Here is a 26563-nt window from a genome sequence, read left to right on the forward strand (position 1 = left end):
AAGTTATAGTTTGCTGAATATGATTATCCTATTCGTTTGCATGTATCATTTTTGTATCTAAATTAGGAATATTGACTATGTATCTGCATTTCAATTATGCTTACTCTGGGTGACACCCACAACTAGCCTTTCTGGTACAACAGTGAAGAAGCCAAAGACAATGGACCCTGGAAGAACTTAACCTTCCTGTGAATGTTCTAGACAGCCTGTAAGTAATGGCTGCTATAACTCAGGTATGCAAGGTCATGTGACCAGACCATATGTCTTTGGACTCCATCTTGGGATGTCAGTATTTTTCCACAAACCGGACTGGGAATCAAGTTTTGAAACAAAGGGTTCCGCCATATGCTAAAGCTATATAAGGCAAGGAGTGACATCACTCCACACACAAGAACAATCCTGGGTACACTTGAGGAACAAAGACTGAATTGAGGGAAGTGCTGGACCCAGACTAAAGGGATTTCTAGCCTGTGTATGAAAGACCTGGGATTCTAAGCTGTAAAGCAAGTGCAGTTTGTCCCTTAAGAATCTGCAGCCTGCTTGTATCATCAGCCAGGGTGAGAATTCGCTAATTCATATCTTTTGAGGTTAATAAACTTGTTTTTGCTTTATCTAAACCAGTGAGTTGGAGTGAGGTGCTTGGGAATCTTAGCTCAGAGAGGCTGTTGCATATTCCTCTCCACATTGCAGGGTGGGGACTCTATGAGCTTACACCGTGCAGTTCCCTGTGCAGCACAAGACAGTATAATTTTGGGTTTATGCTCCAGAGTGCCTAGGAAGCTGAGAGTTACTGTGGCTTTAGCCTTTCTACTGTTGGTTGGTTTGTGCAGTGGCTAGTCCGAGAGCCTGCATGTAACTGCAGCTGGGTGTGTCCCTACCTGTGTGCATGCTGGTGGACGTGTAAGACCGGGAGCAGGTCTGCAGCTTGTCACAGCCAGGGGCGGCTCTAGGCACCAGCAAAACAAGCTGGTGCCTAGGGCGGCAAAATCTAGGGGGCCCCCCCCGGGAGGGGCGGTGGCGGGGGGGCGGACCTGCTGCCGCCATCATCGGCAGCAGGTCGAGGAGGGGGGGAGGGGCGACGGACCTGACCGCGCGCGGCGGAGGCGCGGAGGGCGCGCTGGCTGGCCTCTGACCTCCCTCGCAGGCACAGCGCGCACCAGGTCCGGGCCCACGGCACACCACCCCGCCGCCCGCGCGCAGCGCCTGCGTCTGCGGCCGGCCGCCCCGCAGGGCGCGGCCGGCCGCGCGGCGGAGCAGCGGAAGAGGGAAGGACGACCGAGAGGGACGCGCCGCGCGCAGCGGCGCGCGCGCAGCTGGGGCAGCGATGTCACAGCAGCACAGTCTGAGGAGCCTAGGCTGGTGGGTCAGAGGGCTCAGTGGTACCCCAGTTCCCAGAGGGAACCTATCACTCTCTCTTCCTGGTAGCTTTCAGAATGAACAGAACTGAGAAACTTCAGTAACTAATCTACATCTGCAGTGTCCACAGGTGTATCATCTGCACTTCGTGGCCAGTTGATATTAAAAAATGGCTGATGCATCTCAAAATTTGCCATGGGTGTATGATTTTCATCATCATAAGATGATCCTCAACCAAAAAAACCACGGCCTTCTGTATACTATACCACATTTGAAGATGTGTGGGATCAGAGATTGGAGGACCACAGACAATGCCGTAGTTGCCTTGCTAAACCATTTTAAACTTCTGGTATGTCAGTTTCAAAACAGAGTGAAATTGGACTATTGTCGGCATCAAAATGGTTTCTTGAGCAAGGGTCAGATAGCCTTTTAAGCAGAGCTGATATCTTGCTCTTCTGCAGGGAGTCGTAAAAAATCTGTTCCACTGGCGGTTTTCTTATCTCCCCACTGTCCTTCACCAGCCAAGAGAGACCTGGATCTGACTAGCATGTCTTAGTGTGCACATCCCTAGCACTCCAAGAACCTCAGGAAGCAGCAATAGTTGAAACCCAGGTTGTGTACTGACCCTCCCCACTCTCTTCCAGGCATACCTTTCCTACCATGCAGACAAACAGATCAGTCTGATCTATGTGATCTTATTGTTAAAATAGCTTGAAAATTCTTTAACTTTCTGGATGTAAACAGCTTTGATTTAACCTGGGGGGGTTCATTCTCCTGGACTGTTCTGCTGATTGATATTGTGAAGGTGAAGATATCCATATAAGCTCTTTAGTTTCATTTATTCCTATTTGGAACAAGACTTCTCCCCCCAATGCTCCACCCGTATTTCCTTCTGCTTCATCTGAAAAAAAAAATACTGTTGTGTAAGATGGAACCAGAGAAGGTTGTGTTCATGAATAAAGGATGAAATATCATTAAAAGGTCCCAGTAAGCCATTCCTTTACTAGCCTGCCAATTTCCTTTGAGCCCTCTGAAACCCATTGGATTATAGTTTATTATTCGTACTGCAGTAGTATCTAGGAGCCCCAGTCAGAGATCAGAACATCATTTGGCTAGGCACTGTACAGGCACATTACAAAAGGCAGTCCAGTAAGCCTGCAAGGTCAGACCATCAAGAAAGCTTGACAGAAGTAAGTGCTTCAACCAACAAAACAGAGGTGGATAATGGTCAGTCTTCAAAGGCATATCCCCTTTCTCTCACCCCTCCACCTCCAATGTCAGTCCCAAAAACAAGATCCAGAGTTCAGCCACTTGCTAGAACTGAGCCAGAAGCTACCTGAGACAGACACACAGTTGTCACTATAGCCAAGAGATCTTAAGCTAATTAAGAAGGTTCGTCATCTGCATTTATGCTGAAGTCACCCAGAACAATTGGTCTCTCTTATTCCAGTGCTGCCACAGAGGAAATCTGTCAGCTCAAGCAAGAATTATGAGTTCACGTGGTCAAGTGGGATGATGCAAGAATTTTTGTACTTAAAAAGGCTGCATTATCATGAAAAAGTAAAAATAATAAAAGAAGGAATTTGTTTTGTAATTGATGGCAAACTGCTTTTTGGCAAATCAAATTTAATATAGTTAAATATGAACTGCATTAATGCACATTAAATAACATAGACCAATGGGAATACACAACTGAAGTAGAATTGCGTTGAGCTTGAAATAATAGTAACATAACCTCTTGGAATGTTGTTGTTTTCCTGGATAAATGGAGTTGGATCCTACTAATTCCAATTATAACTGTGCATAAAATAGTTGTGGCTTGACCTGTGCTCAGTGATCTCAAACTCTTCCAAGCAATAATAGCCAGAACTTTGTCAGCATTGTTAAAATAACTTTTTCAGTCACTTTAAATGTCAATTGGACTGTTTTCTCTAAAATGGAGGAATTAATTTAGTTGATCTTGCAAAGTGCAGTAAAGCTGGTTTTTTACTAAATTTTGGGAATAGATGAATTTATAATAGCCATTTGGACTCTATACCTTCAAAGCACTGTACATCATTATAAGACGTGCTTTTCAAATTTGTTCCTGAATGCTTGTATGAAAACTCATAGGTCTTAAACTGTATTTCGTATTGTAGCCTACTAAACAAATGTACATAGTTGTTGGCTTCTATTTTTGGCTTAGATAGTATTTAAAAAAAATATCTGAACATACTGTCATTCTGTTCGTGAAAAATTTGGATTTCAGAATGTACTCATATCGCATGGTTGGCTTTCAAAAATTGTGTAATGTAGTGATAAAAGATATGCCAATAAATCACCAGCAAGTCAGCCATGACACCTCATAAACAAAAATCTCATAAATTTCATTTGCATTATGAAGTGTGTCTAGCTTTCTGAATTATGTAACCTCTGAAGGACAATCGAAAACTACAGTAGTCTGGTCCACTCTTTTTTGTACTTCTATATTCTCACACTTCAATGCGTCATTTGTTTAAAGCAACCTGAATTAAACATGAAGCACACTATGAGTTAGCAGAGAAAACTGCTCTTTCACTTGCTGTTGTACTGTTTTGCCAAGGGACTAACTGCTTTTGTAGGGCCCAATCCTGCTCCCAGTGACTCCATAAAAATTAATGGCAAAACCATCACTGAATTAACTGGGAGCAGGATTGGCTTCGTAGTTTTGCCCATACTTAATGTTATGGGTTTTACTAATTATGCTAAAAGGTTAACCAAAATGTTCGGAAGTTACTAAACAGATCAACAATTGAGGTAGAAATGAATCAAAATGAGCTGTACTTAGTCATAAAGACAGAATTTGTATCTGAATGATCAGTTAAGAGGAGTGAGCTTGTTTGTTTAATATCCTGTTATTAAACGGTACAACTAGCTTATGCCATTGGGATAGAATTAAGATTGTTTTCCTCTGATGCCATCATTTAGGGATCAGAGTTCCTGAATACTTGCAGCAGCTTTGTGTTTTTGTCTGTTCGTGACAAACCAACTACTGTACATTCATATAGAGCAGTACAGTCCTTGCCACTGGCAGTCTCTCTGTGACGAGAGCCTGTAGGCTGACATAAAGTGCAGCCTGTTGTGAACTGCTAAGTGGGAGTCTGCCAAAAACTCAGCAGACAGAACTAATTGGGGAGAAAAAGGATTTTTGTGCCCTCATCTCTCCCTCTTCCATTTTTTTTACAAGATGGATATTGATAAAGTAACTTGTTTATGTAAGATTTGTCTGCCTCTATTTTCTCATTGCATGAATCATTTTTTAACTTCAAGTCTTGCACTGCAGGTCACTGAGCACTTCCACATGGCGGCTGGCACAGGACCAAGCTCAAGACACGCAACTCATCACAGTTGATGAAAAATTGGTAAGGGTTTTCTACTGCACACTGCTATGATACTGCCTTCAGGGTTATTTCTACACAATAGGCATTCAGTATGGTATTCCATGCTCTTGTAGGAAAGCCATATAAATGTAAACTACAAAGCAAAAATCTCTCATACATTTTAAAGTGAGAATATTAGTGAGCCATAAGGAAATCTGTATGTGAAAGAAATTAATGGTTACAAATATTAAACAATACAAAATTATGAAACTACCTTGGTGTTGATTATTTTGTGGTCAAGAAACAGTAAGAACTCTATTTTTGTAATTAAAATGCTATTTTTGAAAGCCATACATTTGCCTTTTTAGTGAAATCACATAGAATTTGCCACTGCTTCCTAAAATTAACTTTACTGGGTTCTACAGTGCTGAAGAAATAGTCTAAAGAACGATGCAAAGTTAGTGTTACTTTGTACCTATACTCGGCTTTTGAATATGCATGAGGGTTAGATTACAACTAGGAACAAATGCATAGCATTCTTCTCCTAATCAGTAGCAGATTAGAATTTTGGCAACCTTCTCTTATAAATTTTGCAATGTGTGGTCCGTTACTTTAGATGCAACCTGATACTTATGCTTACAATATACAATAGCATAAGTTTTGTAAGACTTCCAGGACTTCTGGTGGGAATGTGTCATAGCAAAAGCATGTTTTTCATTGGCTTTCTTACCACTTTTGAATCTTAATTTTTTAAAAAATCCCATAATAGATGGTTCATATTGTATTTACCTTCAGGCGTACAAAAACATCTTAACTTTTTGGGAATAAAAAGAAATACTTGAATTTTTTTTATCTAAATTGAAAATGTGTAATAGTAACTTCAGTATTGAGACATTTTAAAGCTTTTGAACATCTTTTTGAAACTTTATTTCCCATAGTTTCCATAATATAAATATGGGTCATTCTTTCCTTTTCTATGTCAACAGGTAACTGTTCAGATTATCTGTAAATACATTTCAGTAACCTTAATCATTTTATCTGAATCTCATTTTCAAAAATAATAAACATGACACTAAAGTTTATAAACTAGAACTAAGCTTTTTTTTCTCTCTTTTGGCAGATCTGATTATTCAGTTGGAGAAATGTGTAACTTGTTGTGCAGCATGTGCCATTTTATGTATAGAAACTTAAATACAATATTTTCAGTATATGGATAAAAAGTCACTGGTTGCTGCCTAAATACTCATGTTCCTGTTTTTCCTAGATTTAATAATTATCTTTTGAATTGCATTTCATATAATTATTATAGCACTGTTCCCTAATCTAAAGATTTAACACTGGAGTGGTAATTTGTATTGTAGTTACATGTATCTTGGCTACAAAGGGGTCAAGTTCAATTTATACATTTTGTGGACTTTTTGGTATTATGTACAATACTTTCAAATTTGATAATGCAATCCCTGATTAATTCTGTAAATACAGTATTAATCTGGCAGCCCTTTAAATAGTAAATAAGATGGTTAAATGTTCATTTTGTCCAGTTCTTCCCAGTACTATGGTAATAGGTCTAACCAAATACTGTCATTCATTTACAATTTATTTGTGGATTTTACTGGAATATTTTTCTTCTATGCTCATACAGGGCTTGAGATTAATTTTTGTAATACTATGAATCTTTTCAACTATTGTGTCTGTAGACTTGATTACAGTCTGAATTAGATTTGTTTGTAATGGAGTCAATGTTGAAACCATTTCAGAAAAACACACACCTGAATAAAAATAACAGGCCTTTAATAGTTCATGTTTATAAACGAGGAGGGGTTTCAAGTGAATGTTTGATGTAGATTAGGTTGCTATGTAAATAACTTAATTTTGGTTGTTGACACTTCATTTTTATTAAATCATACATTAACTCAGTCGTAAATTAGGATTAAATCCCTTATTTATCAGCAAATCAATTTTCAGAGACTACAATACTTAATTTTCTGTTCGTTTTTTTCAAAAATTAGTGCTAAGCATAACGAAACCACGCTGTATCTATGCATAATTATATAGTTAAATTACATTGCAGAAATTGATACTTTTTTCTTCCTGGAAAAGTTTCATATTTGCTGCATGTGTAGATAGCTCCTCATCAGAACTCATTAAACCAAACTGTGCAATATGAGTTGAACTCTTATTCCACCACCCCTCCCCCCAATTTTGTCATAACCACTGTCACAGACTCCCAGGACTCATGCTCTCTCTCGGCTCCGTACGGTCCCTGGGAGGAACCCCCTTCAGTGTCACAGCCTTTCTCGAGGGTTCTCTCTCTCTCTGGGGGTTAAACCTTGTGCTTCAGCGCCTCCTGGATCCGCAGTTCCCTGAACCTTCAGCATGCATGTCTCCTGCTGTGGGTCCCCTCAGGGAGTCCCCTCGCTCTGGACCCCCAAGACCTTCATACCCAGAGGGAATAATGCAACTCCGATCTCTAGGCTGCAGTGACTCTCAGCCAGCGTAAAACAGAAGGGTTTATTGAACATCTGAACACAACACAGGAAGTTCTCAAAGCCCTTGGGCCTAGCAACCCTCAACACAGTTCATCTAGGTCTTTCCCCCATCCAGGTGGGCTCTGGTTGCTCTCTCTCTCTCTGCAGTCCAGAAGCCCCCTTCTTTCAGCTGACCATCCTATATCACCTCCTTGAACAGCCCCTCCTCTGTCCTTTGTCTTCGGTCCCAGATAAACAGGCCACCTGGGCCCTCTTTCTTCCATCCTTTGTTTCCCCACTGGCTGGAACCGTCTGGTCAGGTGACGGGGTACTCTCTCCTCAGCCCATTGTCCTCCCACTGACCTGAACCAGCTGACTTCCAAGCTGGGGTGGTCTTCCTGGTGACCAGTCACTAGGGTACCCAATCTCCAGGCTGTTATCCAGGGTCCCGACTGCTAGGCGAGGTCACCGCTGGTCCTATGCAACAACAAACCCCCTCTCCCACCACCTCATTAAACAAGCAACACATAGGGAAACCAAGTCCCACACTCTGTATGCAAACCATTGAAAAAATAAGAAAACCCCTCGCTTTGTTACAACCACATTCCATACATCTGACACATCTTTCTCAGTAGATCAGTTGCATGTATGACAATATCTAGTAGGGAAAATGTAACATTACTATAGGTATTGCTGATCTGCATACATATGGCTGTAATGTCAGTAAGGCATTTTGATTATAATCCACAAGAAGAAAATTAAAAGTGCTTTATAACTACACTGCAGCCTGAGGATGGAATTACTTTGATCATAGAAATGTAGGACTGGAAGGGACCTTATTAGGTTGTCTAGTCTAGTTCAGTGCACTCGAGGCACGACTAAGTATTATCTGGACCATCCCTGGCAGGTGTTTGGAGGTTTTTAAGAACAGGTTAGACAATGATGGAGATTCTGCAATCTCCCTAGGTAATTTGTTCCAGTGCTTAACTACCCTTGCAGTTAGGAACTTTTTCCTAATTTCTAACCTAAATCTCCCTTGCTGTAATTTAAGCCCCATTACTTCTTGTCTTGTCCTCAGTGGCAAAGGAGAACAATTTATCGCCCTCCTCTTTATAATGTCCTTGTACGTACTTGAAGACTGTCATCATCTTCCCCCCTCAGTCTTCTGTTCTCCAAACTAAACAAATCCAGTTTTTTCAATCTTTCCTCCAAGGTAGAACCCTACCAAATTCACAGTCATAGTATTTTAAAAATAATAAATTTCATTATTTCAGATATTTAAAATCTGAAATTTCATGGTGTTGTAATTATAGGGGTCCTGATCCAAAAGGGTGCTTGGGGGTGGGGAGGGGTTACAAGGTTACTGTAGAGTGTCACAATATTGCCACCCTTACTTCTGCGCTGCTGCTGGTGGCTGTGCTCCCTTCAGTGCTGGGCAGCCGGAGAGCAGCGACTGCTGGGTGGGAGCCCAGCTCTGAAAGCAGTGTTGCCACCAGCAGTAGTGCAGAAGTATGGATGGCAATACCATACCATTACTTCTGCGCTGCTGCTGGCAGGGTGCTGCCTGCAGAGCTGGGCATCTAGCCAGCAGCCGCCGCTCTCCGACCACCCAACTTTGAAGTCAGTGCCGAAATAAGGTTGGCAATACCATGACCTTCCTACGATAACTTTGTGACCCCCCCCTTTAGGGTTGGGACCCCCAGTTTGAGAAACACTGGTGGTCTCTATGAAATCTGTATAGTATAGGGTAAAAGTACACAAAAGACAAGATTTCATGGGGGAGACCAGATTTCATGGTCCGTGATGCGTTTTTTTTTCATGGCTGTGAATTTGGTAGGGCCTTACTCATAGGTCATGTTTTCTAGAACTTTAAACATTTTTGTTGCTCTTTCTCCAATTTGTCCACATCGCAAAGTGTGGTTTCCAGAACTGGATACAGTACTCCAGTTGAGATCTTATCAGTGCTGAGTAGAGAGGAAAAATTACATTTCGTATCTTGATTACAACACTCCTGCTAATACATTTCAGAATGATGTTCACTTTTTTTTTTTTTGCAACAGTATTACATTTTGACAGGCATTTAGTTTGTGATCCACTATAACCTTCAAGAAGTGATGATGCTCTAATACCCCTGTCATGATTATCACTTTCATTTCCTGTGTAGTCCAGATGTTAAGGTATTTTCAATGAATAACCAAAGCCAAAACAAAACAAAAAGTATATATAAAATAAACAAAGCTAAACAAAATCACGGGTGTTGCATCATATCCTGAATCTGTGGTCAAACTCAGGGTCACCAGCACGGTTTAATTCCAAAGGCCTGGCGTTTTACCCAATAAGTTTACAGCAAGGGCATTCCATCTCTTCTCATCTGCTAGGATAAATGGCAGTGAGAGAAGGGTTCTGAGACCCAGGGCTGTTACTGACAAGGTCTTTTAGCAATGGATCTCCCCCAAGTGATGCTTAAAACAATGTAACTGCAAATATAGATGGGACAACATAGTTTGAGCATCATTGCAGAAAGTATGATTAGTATTGCATAAATTAAAAAAATCCACTATTGCAACTTACAAGCTTCATTTGTACTGTTGTAAGCCTGTTTAGCATGTCTGCCCCAAGCAGGCCTTGCATTTCATAGGAAGTCGAGAGGTCATCGAGTCCAGTCCCCTGCCCTCATGGTAGGTCCAAATACTGTCTAGACCATTTGGCATACTACCATTGTATAGTGGGTACCTATTGCATAGTTTCCAGCAAAGCATAGTTCTGTGGAAGTAGCTGTCCACAGTTGAAGAGGTGCTGTACCAAAATTTTCATAAAGCTTTTTTCAATGGATAAGACTGGTTGACATCAGTATTGCATAAAATATTTTTAAACAAGAAAATCCATAATATTGCATACTTTATACCATTAAAGAGAGAACTCATATAACTGTACATAAGTTACAGTAGCGCACAAAACGAAGTAAAAATACAGGAGACATGGCAAGAGTCTCTGCTAGGTGGACCATAGGTGCTGCACAAGCTACAGGTGCTACACAAATGCCTTTTGTTGTGGAGCACAGTGACCTGCTGCAGGATACAGTAGTGCGAAGCCTTGCTTACAGTTGCAATTGTGCTGTGAACACTTTTTACATTTTTTTTCTTTTTTTGTACATAGACAGTGAGATGTGTTACAAGCATGACCAGCTGCTTGCAGTGGTGCTTGTAGTGACAAAATCTTGTATGTGGCTATTCTATTGACATTTCAGCAAGTATGCTGAAATGGCTTTGCCCTGTCTATATATGATCAGTTAAGCTGTTTTCTTGGAATCAGTTTAGAAGAACTTGTTACTGAAAACTGTCAACAATGAGTCAGTTTCCTTCTGTAGACAGGATTTCAGAGAACTGGCATTTGAAGTAATTGTACATGTAAGTGAATGGGAAGCCAGTGCAAAAATGTAAGCACTTACTCCAGTCAAGAGGTAGACAGTTGCATACCTCACCTGCTGTGACTTTTAAGAGGTCTTCAGGTATACAGCACTTTACAACAGTCCAGCCTTGAAATAACAGATGGATGACTACAACAAAGGGGAGTAATAGTGACAACCTGTTGGCCATCCATAGGTGGTAGTGATGGCCCATGGTGATTTTTACTATATGAGAATCCAGAATTAATGATGGATCAATAGGATTCCTAGCATGTGAGCCATTCTGGCATGCATATACTTTCAGTAACCAATTGTCGAAACCATCCCAGTCCACTTCTCTAGAAGCTTGCCCTACCAGCAAGCATCATTTAGCCTTGTCAACTTGTAACCAGTTTACCTTCATTCATTTCCCTGGCTTGGAAAGTCGTGAAACTATAATTTGGGTTTGATTAAAGAAGACGTAGTATGGAGTATATTAAACAGTGGTGACACTGCAGCACAAAATAGAAATATGTACCCATATGTGGAAAATGATCATGAAAAGTTAAACTTTTTCAAATGTCTCATATTGTCTAGCGTGCTGTTATATAAAGGACACAGCAATAAGAGTTTTAGCACACCCTTAAAAGTTTGGATCACTTTCCAGCAGATCCAAAAAAAAACCTAAGAAATGTGTGGTGGTATAACTTCTTGAAAACAAAGCATGAGTATACTGCAAAGTTAGAGGCAAATCAGTGTGATATCATTTCTGGAATTTGTCTTAGAAGCTATTGTGAATTGAAAGGCGAGACATTTGGCAAAATATAGCTTTTATAAATATAGGCTTACTGTACTTTCAAGAAGAGGAAATCTTAACTGGAAATTCTCTGAGCAATACTACAGCATTTTACAATAGGGATACTGTGGACATGCTGTATGTTGATTTTCAGAATGCTTTTAATGTAGATCGCTTGGGCAGCAGTTGAAACTGCTGCTAACTTTGTGCATTTTATAGTATCTGGATAAAAAAAATTAAGGTAATCTTTTAGTCCTTTGTGATTTCTCCTATACTGCCTCTAATCTGCAAAACTACATCATTATCCACCTTTAAAATTCTCTTTTGTTGTGATACCTACCAAAACTTGACAACATTAGGTCACTGGTTTGCTGAGACCGCTGGCTATCATAGTGACTGGTATTATCTCATTATTTCCTTGTACTCATCATCTGTCTGTATTGCATCATCTGTTGTCTCTTATCTTATACTTTAGTCCCTGCCCCAGAAATATTACAGTCTGTCTTATTTTGTATTTGTACAGCGCTTAGCACAATAGGGCCTTGGTCCATGACAAGGGCTGCTTGGTGCTGCTATAATATAATAATTTAGAATGGATCCACATCCACAGACAGGATTTTAAAATTATATATAGTTAATTAGGGTATGACCCTATGCTATTTCCAACAGCGAGATTAAGGGAATTGCTGCCTTAATTAAATAATTTGTGCTTTCATAGTATAAGCAACACTGTGCATGCAGAAGAAGCCTCGCGATTACCTGCATTTGGTTTCTTGTTATAAGATCTTTTCCTTAAAGCTTTACAGGGAAAAACTTATTAATAACTGAGTGCTGGTCTCTTTTCTCCAGCCAGTTTGTTGAGACCTGATTATTTTGTGTCCAGTAAAGTGAGGGTTCCAGAGATAAGAAAAGAAACTCCACTCACCAAAATGCATTTTCAATCCACCTTACGGGTGCAGAGAGTTTTCCCTCTTTTTAACTCTTCCCTCCTCCAATCCCTTTCCAATCTTAGTCCTAAGTGTCCCTCAGATGAATGTGTGCACACAATGCTGGGATCACATGATCTGTATGACTCTAGTTCTGTATACAAACTAGGAACTGTGTGTGTGTGTGTGTGTGTGTGTGTAAAATACACACACACACACATATATATATATCTCCCTCCATAACCATGTCAGCATCATAAGTTTTCTTCCCTTTTCCTCCTCACACCTGTGGTGTAGAGTGCATGCCTCTGTCACATGAGCAGCATTTCAGATCTGGCTATGTAAACTAATTGGAGATGAAAATTTGAGGTAATAAATGCAAAAAAAGGTAAATGTGCAACATAAAATAGGCAAAAGCCAGAAAATTGGGAAACTGATCCGTTGCCTTTTTGTCAGATCAGTAGACGTGCTGATTTTCACTTCCTTCTTTTCCTTCCCTCAAAGTACAAACAGTGAAAAACTGAGAGTCTGTCTTTGGACAATCAGATTTCATGACTTTTTATATTTACAAACATACAGTCTAATGGTTCTAAATTCTATCTTGATTAGGACAAACTTTTCACTAAATCTGGAGGGTGACTCACATTTTGATATTCTGCTTGCCTTGTGCATGGAACTCCCCCTGATGTCAGTACAAGTTCATCATGTTCATCATATGTAAGTGCAGGCTGTCAGAATTGATCTGCTGTGTGGCTCAGCGAGGAAGATTGTGCCCGAAGAACAAATCCGATCTATTTCTTTCGTGCTAGCTGGACTGGTACAGTTATCCTGTGGAAGAGGAGGCAGAGCTAGAGATGTATACTATCCATTCTAGTTAGGGATGTAAAATGTTAACGGGTTAACCAATAAGCATGAGTCTTATTGGTAAGGTATTCCAATTAATGTCCACGGCAGGACTCTGCTGCCAACCCCTGGGATCCCGGCTACCGGTCCCCACGCCCACGGTGGTAGTGGAGCTTAATGTTTGAAGGTTTAACTGGTGCAATTTTAATAGTTTAAATGTTTTTAAAAGTAAACACTATTTACATCCCTAATTCTAGCTTCCTGCACAACAGGAGGTGCTACAAGTGAGGGTCATGGGAGAAACAGGGCCAAGGTATAAACTACTGCTTGGTTTTTCAGATCTTCTTAGCAAATAGACCTGGCAGAAGCTACTTTAGCTTGTAGCCTGAACAATGTGGCTTCACCGAGGCTCCTGTGGCATGGGGCCGCAGGCAGTTGCCCTGTTTGCCATCCCCTGACACCGACCCTGGGTTTTATATGCAAAAAACAGTTATTGTGGCACAGCTGGGCCATGGAGTTATTATAGCATGTTGTGGGGGCCTCAGAAAGAAAAAGGTTGAGAACCCCTGTCCTATTAGATTGATTGGCTCTACTGTTTGGGGGAGGATCTCCTCCCATCCCCACTGCATCTAATCAGTAGCTGACCAGACTATTTGAGCCAGATACTGGGCTCTGCAGTGAGCCTAAATGAATAATTATTTGCTAGTGGACTAGAGAAGACGTTGATTATATTTAAAAAAAAAAAAAAAAAGTTTAGTACAGTCAGTATTCTGTTGTTCTCCATTGTTGTTCTTAGGATAGTGTTTTTATTTGCATTCTGTTGCCTCTTGTTCTGGTGGTTGTCACTTTAACTTTGTAAAACCTGTAATGCAAAAGGTATTTCAAAATTGAACAATCTCCCCCCGAATGATTTTGAAATTAGATGTATCCCTCGAATAAATTTGAAATTTAAGAAATGGAGGACAAAATGAAAATAAGATACATGCAAGTAAAAATGCATATGCAAAAAGTGAAGGTGGTAATTATAGTGAATATGCATTTGCATGGTTAACCGGAAGCCCACACAGTTATTGTTTATGGGTGACATTTTGGTGCCCAATAGTCTTTGTGCTCTTAAGCAAAAGCTGTTAGTGCACACAAGCACAATTGCTTACTCAGTTAAAGGCTGACAATTTTTGCTATGTAGTATTAAAGAAAAAGAGCCTGAATTTGATAGCTTTGTCAAGCCATTAATATTATTTAAATATAATCTTTCATTGTTTGAGAGTTTTTTCTCTGCAGAAAATATCAACCTGTTGTAAATGTACGCTGGTGACACACTTGATCACCAGAACAAACATTTATTGCTAAAATAGTAATTTATATTAAAATGTGGTTTGGTTCTTTTTTGTTTGGTACAGTTGCTGCTAGAAATATCTTAAATACAGCACACATTTATGTTTACAGATCATCTAATATATTGATTGTTAGTTCATTGCATTTCGCTGCCTGGCAATTAAATCCCTCTTTTAATTAGAATAACCTATCTCAGTTCAGCCTCTAGTGCTTGCTGCAACTTGCTTTTGTAAGTAATTACTGTTTGATTAAGCATGCAGTGGTGTTAGCAAGCTCAGTTGGCTGATAGTGATATATATGGAGCTTTCTGTAGAATGTCTGCAGGAAATAAGTTATTCACCAGCAGAGAGGAGAAGCTTTCTGTAGCTCTGACAGTGCAAATAAAGAAATTACTGAATCATCCTCTTTTGTAAAGAAGAAAAAATTGATGTGAACAAGCTTTGGGAAAAAACAACAACAAATATTGTTACATGAATGTATTGGTGTTTCTAGGATTAGGATAATTTTCTTTCATTATGGAAAATACTTATAATGCTAAATTTGCAGAATTTTTAAAGTAGCCCCTAACTTATTCAGAATTAATTTCTACTGAACTATCTTGAAACAAATGTACCGTAGTTATGCTGATGGCTTACATTCTCATGTGCATGTTTTTGAGGAGAAGGTAGAGGAATTGGTTTTCTTTCTGAGATCCTTTTCTTGTGGTGCATGGTAGCACTATCTCTGCTAGGTTATTGGAAGGAGGAGTGTCTGAGATTGGGGTTATACAACCTTCTAACATCTCAAGTGTCTGTTTTGTCTGGACTTCCCTCATGCAGCATTCTTGTGCAAAAATTTCAAGGCTTTAGTCTGAAGCACTGGGTCAAAGGATATGTCTCTGAGGGGGAGACAGGAGGCTTTTTGTTTTTGTTCACTGTGTAGTATTTCATTTTACATCAAAGAATACTGGTCTTCTAGAACCTGTGATGGTGGCAATTTAGTACAGCTTTTTAAAAGACATATACTAAATATGGCAACATTTTACAGTTAAGAGTTTTCATCTTGCAAATACTTGTTTTTGTTTTATAACTAAATATGCAAACAGTAATTTGACTATATTGTAAACAATTTAGCCAGCCATATAATTCATTCAAAAATGAATACTTATGACTCAGTTTTGTTTTAAAGAATAATTGTGGCTATTTTCACAACTCCAAATACCAATGTGCCTAGCCAATCCCTTTTCAGAATTGCTTTAAGTAAAGGCTCTGTCCATGTTGCTGTTGCTTGCCCTAATTTACTCTTAAGTATCTATTCCATTCAATATTTGTGTCATAAATACGAGGTAAAAGAACAACTCCAGGACAAACTGCTTCCTATACAGGAAAATCTTGCATAAGGAACAAGAAACTGTTTCCACTCATCATGTTTCCTTTTGAATCATTCTGTTGGGCTTGGATGGGAAGAGCATGATTTACCCCTCAGGAACAGAGATTTAAGGGCCTGAAACCAGTAAATCCCCGTCTCTCTTGAAGGCTCTGTGCTTCTGCATTAGTTCTGCCAGCTATCTCCACTTCCACAGTCAATGGGAGAATGGCTATGGTTGCACCAGTATTTTTTGGCATCTTTTAGTTACTTTTGAACCACCCTCTCAGGGCTAGTTTCCCACAAAAGGGGCAACCTTATAATGTATAATGAGGCTGGATGGATGTGGCAGAGAATATCAGTTTTTCAGCTCACAGGCTGTCGCTGTGTGGCTTACGCAGTGTCTGTCTTGGTAAGAACATGCTTCAGAGAAATTGCTCCTCCCCTTTTGTATGGTTAGTGCCTCTTTTTTTTTCACTCCATAAAGTAGAACAGAGCATGTGGCCCAGTGTCTTTACCTTTTTCATGAGAAAATAATCTTCACTGAAGCTGGAAAGAATTGTTACCCTTTTCTGTGACCGTTGGGTAAACAAGTGAGAGGGTATGCTACAAGTGATCTCCACTAAGGGCTGACAAAACATGCTGAATGTGGTTTCTGTCTCTCTTTAAGGGGATTAAAATTTGCCACTAATCATAAAAACTTCCAGGTATCTACTGTAAAGACGTGTATGATATTACTGTTCTTGCATATGAGGAACTGTTCACTTTTCTTTGCAAACAGTTTAATAAATAATCTTTTATTCACATAAGTATGTATGCATATGTAAGTGATTTTTGCAGTATGGAATAGTTTTGTGCATCATTTGAAATATTTTAAAATGTAGCAGTCTAAAGGTAATAAATCCTATAGGCAAAAACTTATTTAGATTATCTATAGATGTAAGGAATCTTCATTTTACATTACTTGTATACATTGTAACATTAAAATATTTCACTTGTAAATGACCAAAAAGTTGTTAATGCAACCATGTCTGTGTCTGACTGAAATTCACCTTCAAACCCATTAATTCTGTCTTTCTCATAAGCTAGTAGCTGAATATTGCAGTACTAAAACAGAAATGTATTTTTAACATAATCATCTGTTTTTTCCCCCAAACTCAACTTTTCATGTTTATAAATGAATTATGAATATACAATTGGTGTAAAACATATTCTTCTGTTTTTATTGTTCTTTACATAGCAATAGAAAATTAAAGGCAAAGATACTGTATATGACATGTCTAACTTCAATACCTGTTAACTTCTTAATAAACAGGATTTATTTCTGTCAGCAACTTGAGAAGGATAAACTCTGAAAAACACAACTCTAACTAGACCTTAGCTTGACCATAAGGCAAACAAGGAATAATCAATAGGCTATATTAGTGCACAGTTTTAAAGAAATTGCAAAAAGTTTCCAATTGACTAATCTAAATTAAACAATCATACTGTACATACAATAAGTTTGTTTTATTTTGCAAGATAGTATTCAACTATAGCTTTCATCAGTGATGGTTAAACATTGAAGCTTTGTTTCTTTATTTGTATGGAGAGAAATGACTAACATGATAGTCAGAAAATAGAACCTTCTAAAACATGTTAAAAGTTCTATGCACTAATTAACAAAATACAGTGAAAGTTTAAACTGTTAATAGCTGCAACATCCTTGATGCATAGAACTGCAGTATACTAACACTGTATAACCGTTTTCTATTTTGTACCCTTTTAACTAGGGTAACTCTGTCCATTTTTTTTTCTTCACTACCTGCTGTATATGGAAATTGTGCACACTATTTGGAACTAGCTTTCAACATTTAAAAGCTATGCATATTATTGCATGGAAGAATTACATCTCACATTACAGTTGGGGACTACTTTTAACATTCTGGGGGGTTTCTTATAATTCCTAAAATTTAATAATGCCTCTTAAACAGAGGTACAAAATGCCTCCTTCAACATCACTGCAATTTGTAATATTTGATTTAGGATTTACTTCCATTCACTGTTCTCTCCCAAATTTTAAAACTGTTTTACACATTGTAGCCAGGACTTACTACAGCAGTAGGAATTGCTTTCTTTATTGTGAGAGAAGCAAAGAATGAGGAGCACATGTGCCAATAAAGAAGGGTCTTGGTTTACATGGGAGTAAGGTCTTCTGGGAATTATACTTAATTGAAGTGAAACAGTAGTATTTGCTGCTATTGACAATATTGGTCTTTAAAGTTAAAAATATCCATTTTCACTTTTGTTCCCGCTAACTCCTGTGGATTCACTCAATGCACTACTTTTTGTTTAAATAAGACTTGTGCAAGGACCTGGATAGCTTATTGAATTAAATTCCAAGCCTTTGAGTTACGACTTTACACCTAGTTATGAGTTGTTCCACAATTGCATGAATCAAAGAGGTGATGATTTTAAAAGCATTTCATTATTGTGTAAATATAATAGACGTTTAATAGACTTTAAGGTCAGAAGGGGCCATTATGATCATCCAGTCTGACCTCCCCCTGCACAACACAGGCTACAGAATCTCACCCATCCATACCTGTATCAAACCTGTGTCTGAGCCATTGAAATCCTCAAATCATGGTTTAAAGACTTCAAGATGCAGAGAATCTTCTTTTGACCATACTCCACACTATATCATCTGACATAAATTAGCATTAGAATTCTCTGATTTTTATAGGTTTCATCTATATAAAATGGAACTACTTTAACATGGTGCAGTATGATTTATTAGAATCAGTATTTAGAAAAGACCATTTAAGGTCATCTGGTCCATATTTGGACCAATTTATACTGGTGGATGCCTGGGAATGGATGCAGAAAAGGAAATGCCATAGGGCTCACTATTGTCCAAAGAGGAACAAAGTAAAGCAAAACCTGCTCAATTTGTCTTGCTTCTGATTTATTTCCTATGAAGTAGTGACTTGATATGTTAATATAGGCATGACATCTTAGTGATTTGTTTTTCAGGAGTTTTGTCTGGCTGCTATTCTAGTCTCATGAGAGGGAGATAGTGTGTCCTTTTAAAAAAAAAAAAAGTGTGTGTGTGTGTGTAACACCTGTAAACTTCAGTGGCCATTACATGAGCCGACAATCCTATTACACAAAGTGCTGCTGGACCTTTAATGGAAATAAGTGGTCAAGACCTTAGTTTTGCATCTCATCTGAAAAATGGCATTTTAAGCTAGTGCCTGTGGGTTACTGGTTAGTACTGTCACTTAGGCAAGATCTTCTCTCACTTACTGAATTGCCATAACCACTTCCTGTAGCACCTATTTGTACCTTTTTGCTTTCCTGTCTAAGTACTGGTACAGCCCAATCTGTTTAGTCCATGAGATCTAATAGAAGTGCAGCACAAACAATCAGAAGTGCAAGATGAATATTTTGTCTAAAACTCTCAGCCTCAATTGTTATAACTTTGTTAATCTGTAGTGTATACAGAGTTGAAGATTCAGTCAAGGGAAACAGAGCAATGTTGTGTATGACTGCTCCTTGCTGGTCTCTTGCTCTTTTGATTATTTGTGCTGTACTTCTGCTAGATTTGTCTTTGTGTGGTAATTGGAGAGGTATAAACTTACTATCAGTGCTCGGGAAGGTTTTCTGCAGAGTTCTGTTGCAGAGAATAAGACAAGCAGTAGAAGAGATCCTGAGGGAAGAACAAACAGGATTTAGGAGTGGGAGAGGATGCGTTGATCAGATATTTGTACTACGTACAATAATGGAACAATCTCTTGAATGGAACTCGCCACTGTTCATTAATTATCTCGATTTCGAGAAGGCATTTGATAGTGTCCACCATCCATCTCTCTGGAATATCTTAAAAATATATGGATTCCCTTCTAAAGTGATTAACATCTTCAAAGATATGTATGCCGGCAATAAGTGTTGTGTTCGCCATGAAGGACAGCAGAGCGAGTGGTTCCATGTGAGAACGGGAGTTAGACAAGGGTGCGTTATTTCGCCCATTCTATTTCTTGTGGTCATAGATTGGGTGATGCGGAAAGCCACTGAAGATAGGCCAAGAGGGATCGCATGGGGACCCTCTGGTCATATTGAAGACTGTGACTTTGCGGATGACATCGCCCTGATTTCAAGCTCTCAGATGGACCTCCAAGAGAAGACTGATAGAGTAGGTAGAGTAGCAAGGTGCGTAGGACTTAATATCCATACCAGTAAGAGCAAAATAATGAAAGTAAAAACAGCCAGCTCGACGAAGGAAGACAGTGTTATGTGACGTAGAATTGGAGGAGGTGAACGACTTCAAATATCTTGGTAGTTACTGATGGCAATATTCAGAAGGAGATATCTACCAGAATCGGTCTTGCAGCAAATGCATTTTATAGACTTCAGAATATTTGGAGGTCAGCCATCTTGCAAATGAAAACCAGGGTAGAGATCTACAGGTCGAACATCCGCTCTGTGTTGCTCTATGCGGCGGAAACATGGAGGACCAACAAGAAGATAGAAAGTCAGCTTCGGGGCTTTGAAGGAAGGTGTCTTAGGTGAATTCTTAACATACATTGGCCGCAGCATATCACCAATGTTGAAGTGAGCCGATTAACGGGCATCAACAATATAGTGGATGAAGCCAAACAACGAAGATGGAGGTGGCTGGGGCATGTGTTGAGAATGGATGCTGACAGACACCCTCGTATTGCCCTACGATGGACACCACAAGGAAGAAAGAGGAGAGGTAGACCATTGGGGACGTGGCGAAGGACCATTGAAGAGGAAATGAAAGGTATGGGAATGAAGTGGGATGAAATCTGCTGTCTCGCTCAAGAACAAAATGAATGGAGGAGAGTGGTTGGCGCCTTATGCTCCACAGGGAGTGAAGAAGAAGACTTCTGCTAGATCTCATGAAGTAAGCAGATTGGGCTGGGGTCATTGCTTGATGGCAAACCAACAAGGTATAACTAGGTGCTACAGGAAGTACTGATGGCAATTAAGTAAATTTAAGCTCTCTTCCATCCTGAACCTTTCAGTTTTGATACCGAGGAAAAAATGTCTTTTGTTACAAATACTGGTGGTAGGAAGATAACAGTGGCATACTGCCAACGATTGCAGATGATAGGAAGCTAGGAAGCAGTGTCAAATCACTTCAACTATGTAACTGTTATCTTTCTTTGTGTAAGCCCAAGTAATGTTAAACAATATCCCTATTTCCATTTATTTGGAAATTCATAATCCAGAAACTTGGCTATTGTTGTAATTCTTAACCACTACACTTTTTTTGTATTTCATTGTGATATGTTTGTTTTTATCTGTATATATACTTCATAGTGTATATGCACAATCTAAACCTTTTACAGTACAGAAAAATGCATATCACTAAATTTGTATTCTACAACTAATAAACATTTTGGTGTGTCTTTTGGCAGAATAAATACATCTTCTATAGATGACACTTCTAGAAAGAATATTCTGTCTATTCTTAATATTATGCTTTGAAACTAATACAGTTTACAAGATGTGTTGTAAGGTGTTCTGCTGTGATTTCCCCACCACCATTAAAAATGCTGTTGCATTATTCTAAACTAGAGAATAAATTCTACTCACACTGAAGTCCCAATGGCAAAACTCCAATTGACTTCAGTGGAAGCAAGTTTGGGCTCTCTCTCTCTTAGAGAATACAGGCCTAGTTTTCTATTTTTTTCCATACAGTTTCACAGAGATTTTCTTCTTTCCACTCAAGTAGAAACATTCATTAGTCAAATCAGGCTGATACAATTTTTCTTTTTAATTTCACTAAACTTATCAGGCCAGTTTTAACAAAACTGGAAAGCAGAATTGTAGAAATTAAAAATGATTTTATTTCAAAATAAAGATTTCATTTCCTTTGCTTTATTCTTGCTGTTTCGTGATTCCCGGCAAAAATATATTTGAGCGCGAGATCTCTTTATACCTAATGTAGAAGTAGGTGTAACTTACTACTTATATTTCCAGATACTTTATTTTTAGTTTCTCAGACACAATTATTCTATCCAGCAACAGACTGAACCCGTTATACTTTTTAGAGCTTGCCTTGTCTGATGCAGTTTTGTTGAATATACTTTGATACTTCACTATGAAGTTTATCAGGACTGCGAGGGAAGCAAAATATTTCTATTTATTTTTATTTTTAGTACTGTCTTTAAACAAATCTTTAAAAAAGAGAGACACTTATGTAAATATCTTTTTTGTAATTTTGTCACAGAAAACCAGCCTTTGATATGTACATTTTTCTATGAATATAGTGCAGTGTATAAATAAGGTAGTTTCCTGTGTTCAGATTAAAGCATGAATTTTGAGGGGACACCATTTTACACCCTTCTCTTCCCTTCATGTTTCCCACTTGAAGTGAGAATTAATGTATGGAATTAATGTGGATCTGCAGTCAAACATGTTAATGGATTAGTGGAATGTTTTTAGAATGGTAATCAAACATGCCACTGTTTGCCATTTTATTGCTTTCTCTCAGGACAAAACAACCACAAGTGATATTGACCAAATGGTCCAGGGAAAGGCATGTTATACTCTAGTTTTGGAGTGACTTTGCGTGCCAGGCTTTTTTTTTTTTTCCTGGTTTGACAGAAAACAGAGTAACTGTTAGATTGGCATATGCATTGAAACAGGAGGGGGAAAGGCTGCTCAAAAGGAGTGGGTGTTTGCAAGCTTCACTCAAACCAGATAACACTGCTCAGAGACGTCTTCTGGATGATGACTGCTCCTTTGGCATATGCTCTGTTAGGGTACATCTACACTGCAATTAAAATGCCAGCTGACTTGGGCTTGCAGGGCTCAGGCTAAGGGGCTGTTTAATTGCAGTGTAGACATTTGGCCTCGGATTGGATCCCAGACTGTAAGACCCTGCAAGATGGGAGGGTCCCAGAGCTCAGACTGCAGTCAGAGACCAAATGTCGACACCTCACTTAAACAGCCCCTTAGCGTAAGCTCTGTGAGCCCGAGTCTGCTGGCATGGGCTAGCCACAGGTGTCTAATTTCAGTGAAGACATGCACTTAGTGAAATAAAAGATATTGCAAGAGGAACTTCTATCAAAAACAGATTAGAGCCCAACTGACAACTCCCACATCTCTCACAGATCTGCTCTCCAGAGTATGTCTTTTGTAGATTCATCACCCTTCTTTCTTTACTTGAATATTTTTCACTTTTAGCAAAAAAAAATTTTTTTTATGTAAACATGAAATAAGAGATTAGTGAAGGTATAGACTTTAATTTTTCTGCTATGGTACTGTATTTTTCCTTTAAAATATAATAGTAAAATCATCCTGCCATGAATATTTAGATGGAGGAACACATTATGGGTAACACATGTTGTCGACAAAATTATTATAGTAATGCAAAAATATTCTCTATGCCTTAAAGAGAATGCTGTGTTCCATGCAATATGGAATTTCCAAAGAGCAAATATGTTCTCCCCCCGCTTATGTCTATATCTATCAGATAAATGTTTTCTGCCCATATTCAGCTTATTCTGCTCCATCTTTCTACTCGTGCCTCACATTGATTTATTTTCCTATATTTGTTTCAAAAGGACCATAATGAATTCCAGAAATGTACATGTTCTCCTCACCTTTATTACAACCCAAACAATTTAAGAACAGTGAATAAAATCTCTTATTTACAGCAGCTACATAATATATGTGATTAAAATTGCCCAGTGGCCTGTTTTTGTGTGTTAAGTCATAACTGTGTTTTGATTTAAACTTAGAAAATGTATTGCAAAGGAAACTATGATTTTATAGCAAAACCTGATGCAATTTATTACTGACCTGTCAAAACATATGGGGATTGGGGGAAGAACAAACTCTCTTAAACTCCTGTAAAGTGCAGAAAATGTCTATTTATTCCTGTTTTATAACAAGTGTAAACTGTGGAGGTTAAGTAGGGGGGGCAACCGGAAGTAATTACTAAGGCCAGTGGCATTTCTGTGGTTTAATACAGGCAGAAGCTAATTATTCAGTTTTTATTTAAGTGAAATGATGCCAAAAAGGAGGGTCCTGCAGAGCAGCTGCACTCCTTCAGTATTGCCCTAATTTACCACAGACAACTGTCACAAACAGAACTTTTAAACTTGATATATAGCCACGAAAGTAAGGAGCCTTTTGTCTGGAGTGCATGCAGAAGAACTCCTTTATACAAATCAACCGGCAGATGACGGACAATGATGAAAATTTGATTCTTTGAAGTCATAATGGTCATTGAAATGTGTGAAATTCTGGTATTGAAAAGAGAGCGGCTAGCAAGACTCTAAATCCTGGGTGGCTCCTGGAAGCTTACTGGGAGGTTTTTCTGCATTTTGACATCAACTTCCCATTGCTTGTTCCCTGCTTCCTTTATTTAAAAAAAAAGGGGGAAAGTGAAACAGTAGATATTTGATAGCAGCGTTTCACACAATTTTTTTCATATGTGTATGAGAGTTTTCATAGTGGAGAGATGAAACTTGTGCACATCTGATTCATATGAGCCAAAAATGCTTACTTTCATAAATATTAATATGTTAAAAAAATGTTTTGCTCTCCTCCCTTGCCTTATTAGTTTCTTTTTTTCAAGACTGTCACCTTTGGAGTTTGCTATAATAGCAGGGTACTTTAACAGCCCCCTCAGAAATGAAGTAGGTCACTTTCATGGTGAATTCTACTTTCATTAACCTTCAGTCTGTGAACCAGTTTTTTCCTCTTTGGATTCTGTAGCTCATCTGTAGGAAATGATACAAGTGTTCAACGGCCTGGATTTTCAATACTACAAATCTTTCTAAATAGCATAAATGAAAAAGAAACGTCTTTGATTTGATAAACATTAAGGATTTTTGAGGGGGGCTAAAGATAGACATTACCAAAGTTTTATGATCTGTTGCAATATGCTGTCAAAATGATAAACCTTTTTTAAAGTTATTTTCTTTAAAAAAAAAAAAAAAAGGAAGAGAAAATATTGTATATTCATCATGCAGTACAAGTCCTAATTTGTTTTTTGTATGGTCAGATAAATAACATCAACTAAAATCTGATTCAGTTTTGCCAGCCTACTTAATTTTAAGCATTGAAAAGTTCATCTCTTTAATCTCAAATTTCTCAGGTTTTTTTCTACTTTTAATATTTGATACCTTTATCATTTTATTGTTTAAAAAACCCTAACACTAAGTATATTAATACAAAAGCAAAAATTTGTAAGAAGCACAATATTAAAAAGAATGAGTGCAAATTGAAAATAGCTGTCAAAAACATCTTTGTTTTGGAGAGTTTGTTCACAGGTAATTTCAATGAGAACTTGAACTCAGAACAAAGCACTGAAGACACAGAGAAAGTTCAACTTAGTGCAGCATAGTTCTTTTCAAGTATTATATTGTTTTAATGGAATCTTGGAGCGGGAGCTTTAGCCCATTGAAATGTCGCTTAAAGGACAGGTTCTTCTGTCACTAGCTGGAACCGTGTGGATGAAATGATCACAATAGAGTGTTGTAATGCATTTTAAAAGTGTGAGAAATCAGTTTGTCTAGACTAAGAGTGCGCCTACGGGGAATAGGAATTTTAGAGCTTCTGTGCTCTTTAGGTGTCAAGTATGTGATAGATGCCAAGCCTTTTTATTCCATATCTTTGGCAACAGCTCAGCTATGCTACAGTACCTTACATGTCTACTGCAAGCAAAAACAGTGATTCTATGTCAAGACGACTTGGGCTTCAAAATCCAGAAACTCATTGTCCTAACAACTGTCTGTTCAATTGCCAACTTTAAACTGGGGAAGATATCAATAAACAATTGCTAGATTCCCAGAAGGCATGGAAACTTTAGCTATAATGAATCAAAAGTATGGAGAGCTAGCAATATCATATAGCTATTTTAATGTCTTAAAACAGGCAGTTTTTATTTGCACTTTGCAAAGATCTTCATAGGATGAATTGCATGCTGCTAGGAAAGTTACTTTTATTATTTGAAGCCAATCAAGTGCCCCAAAACTGACTTTTTTTTCTTTCAGATAAACTAGACTGGACATTTATTACAAGAAATTTACAAATACAGTAATTACTGTGTTCTGAGGGCAGCATAGTGCAATTTTAAAATCATATTCAACATATGCCAGTTTTAAAATTATTGAATTATATGCAATACTTCTGTGTTCTTTTTGGTGTGGTGTTTAGGGCTCTGGGGGGAGTTTACTATCACCAAAAGAGAGAATTTAAAAAGTGTCCTTAAGTTTATTGTAATCTCATTTAATAGAAACACCTTTTTATCCTAGATGATAGTACTTGCAAACTTGATACGCCATAGATTTGGTAGATACAAGAACTGTTTAACCATCATCAAAATCCAGACATCTCTCTGAATCACTGTAAATGAAAAAATTAGTTACACCCAATTTGTGAGTGTCAAAATAAATCTCAATTGTGAAAATGGCAATATTAATGAAATTAAAAATGCTTTTCATTGTACAGTTTTTGTAACTATCTGCACATAGTAGGATCAATATTATTTCATCAACTATAGTGTTCAGTTTCTCTGTTGCCCACACATACTTGCCCGTGTGTGTTTGTGTGTGTATATGTGTATATATGTATATATATCAAAGTATGGTTTACTACTTCGTTTCTATAAACAGACAAGCCGTAACAGTAAAGCCGCACCTAATTTTTGCTGCAGATGAAAAAGTATTGGGTTGGTTAAGCACAAAATTTGTTGCCAACTCAAATAAAAACTTCAAAGTATTCCTTTTTTAAATTGTAGTTTGAGA

At 38.3% G+C, this 26563-nt stretch overlaps 1 protein-coding gene across 4 annotated transcripts in view; it reads left to right on the top strand.

Annotated features, from left to right (window-relative positions):
• The window catches only part of NDUFS4 (NADH:ubiquinone oxidoreductase subunit S4), a 60314-nt gene that overhangs the window by 24007 nt on the left and 9744 nt on the right, over window positions 1–26563 (top strand). For 3 of the 4 annotated variants that reach the window (XM_039545982.1, XM_039545983.1, XM_039545984.1), the window contains exon 2: window positions 4658–4736. The exons of the other annotated variant lie outside the window; for it this stretch is intronic. In XM_039545982.1, the coding sequence (XP_039401916.1) occupies window positions 4658–4736 (79 nt within the window). The remainder of the gene's footprint in view (window positions 1–4657; window positions 4737–26563) is intronic. 4 annotated transcript variants of the gene reach the window in all.

This window comes from Mauremys reevesii, linkage group 6 (genome assembly GCF_016161935.1).
Source record: "Mauremys reevesii isolate NIE-2019 linkage group 6, ASM1616193v1, whole genome shotgun sequence".
NCBI lineage: Eukaryota > Metazoa > Chordata > Testudines > Geoemydidae > Mauremys > Mauremys reevesii.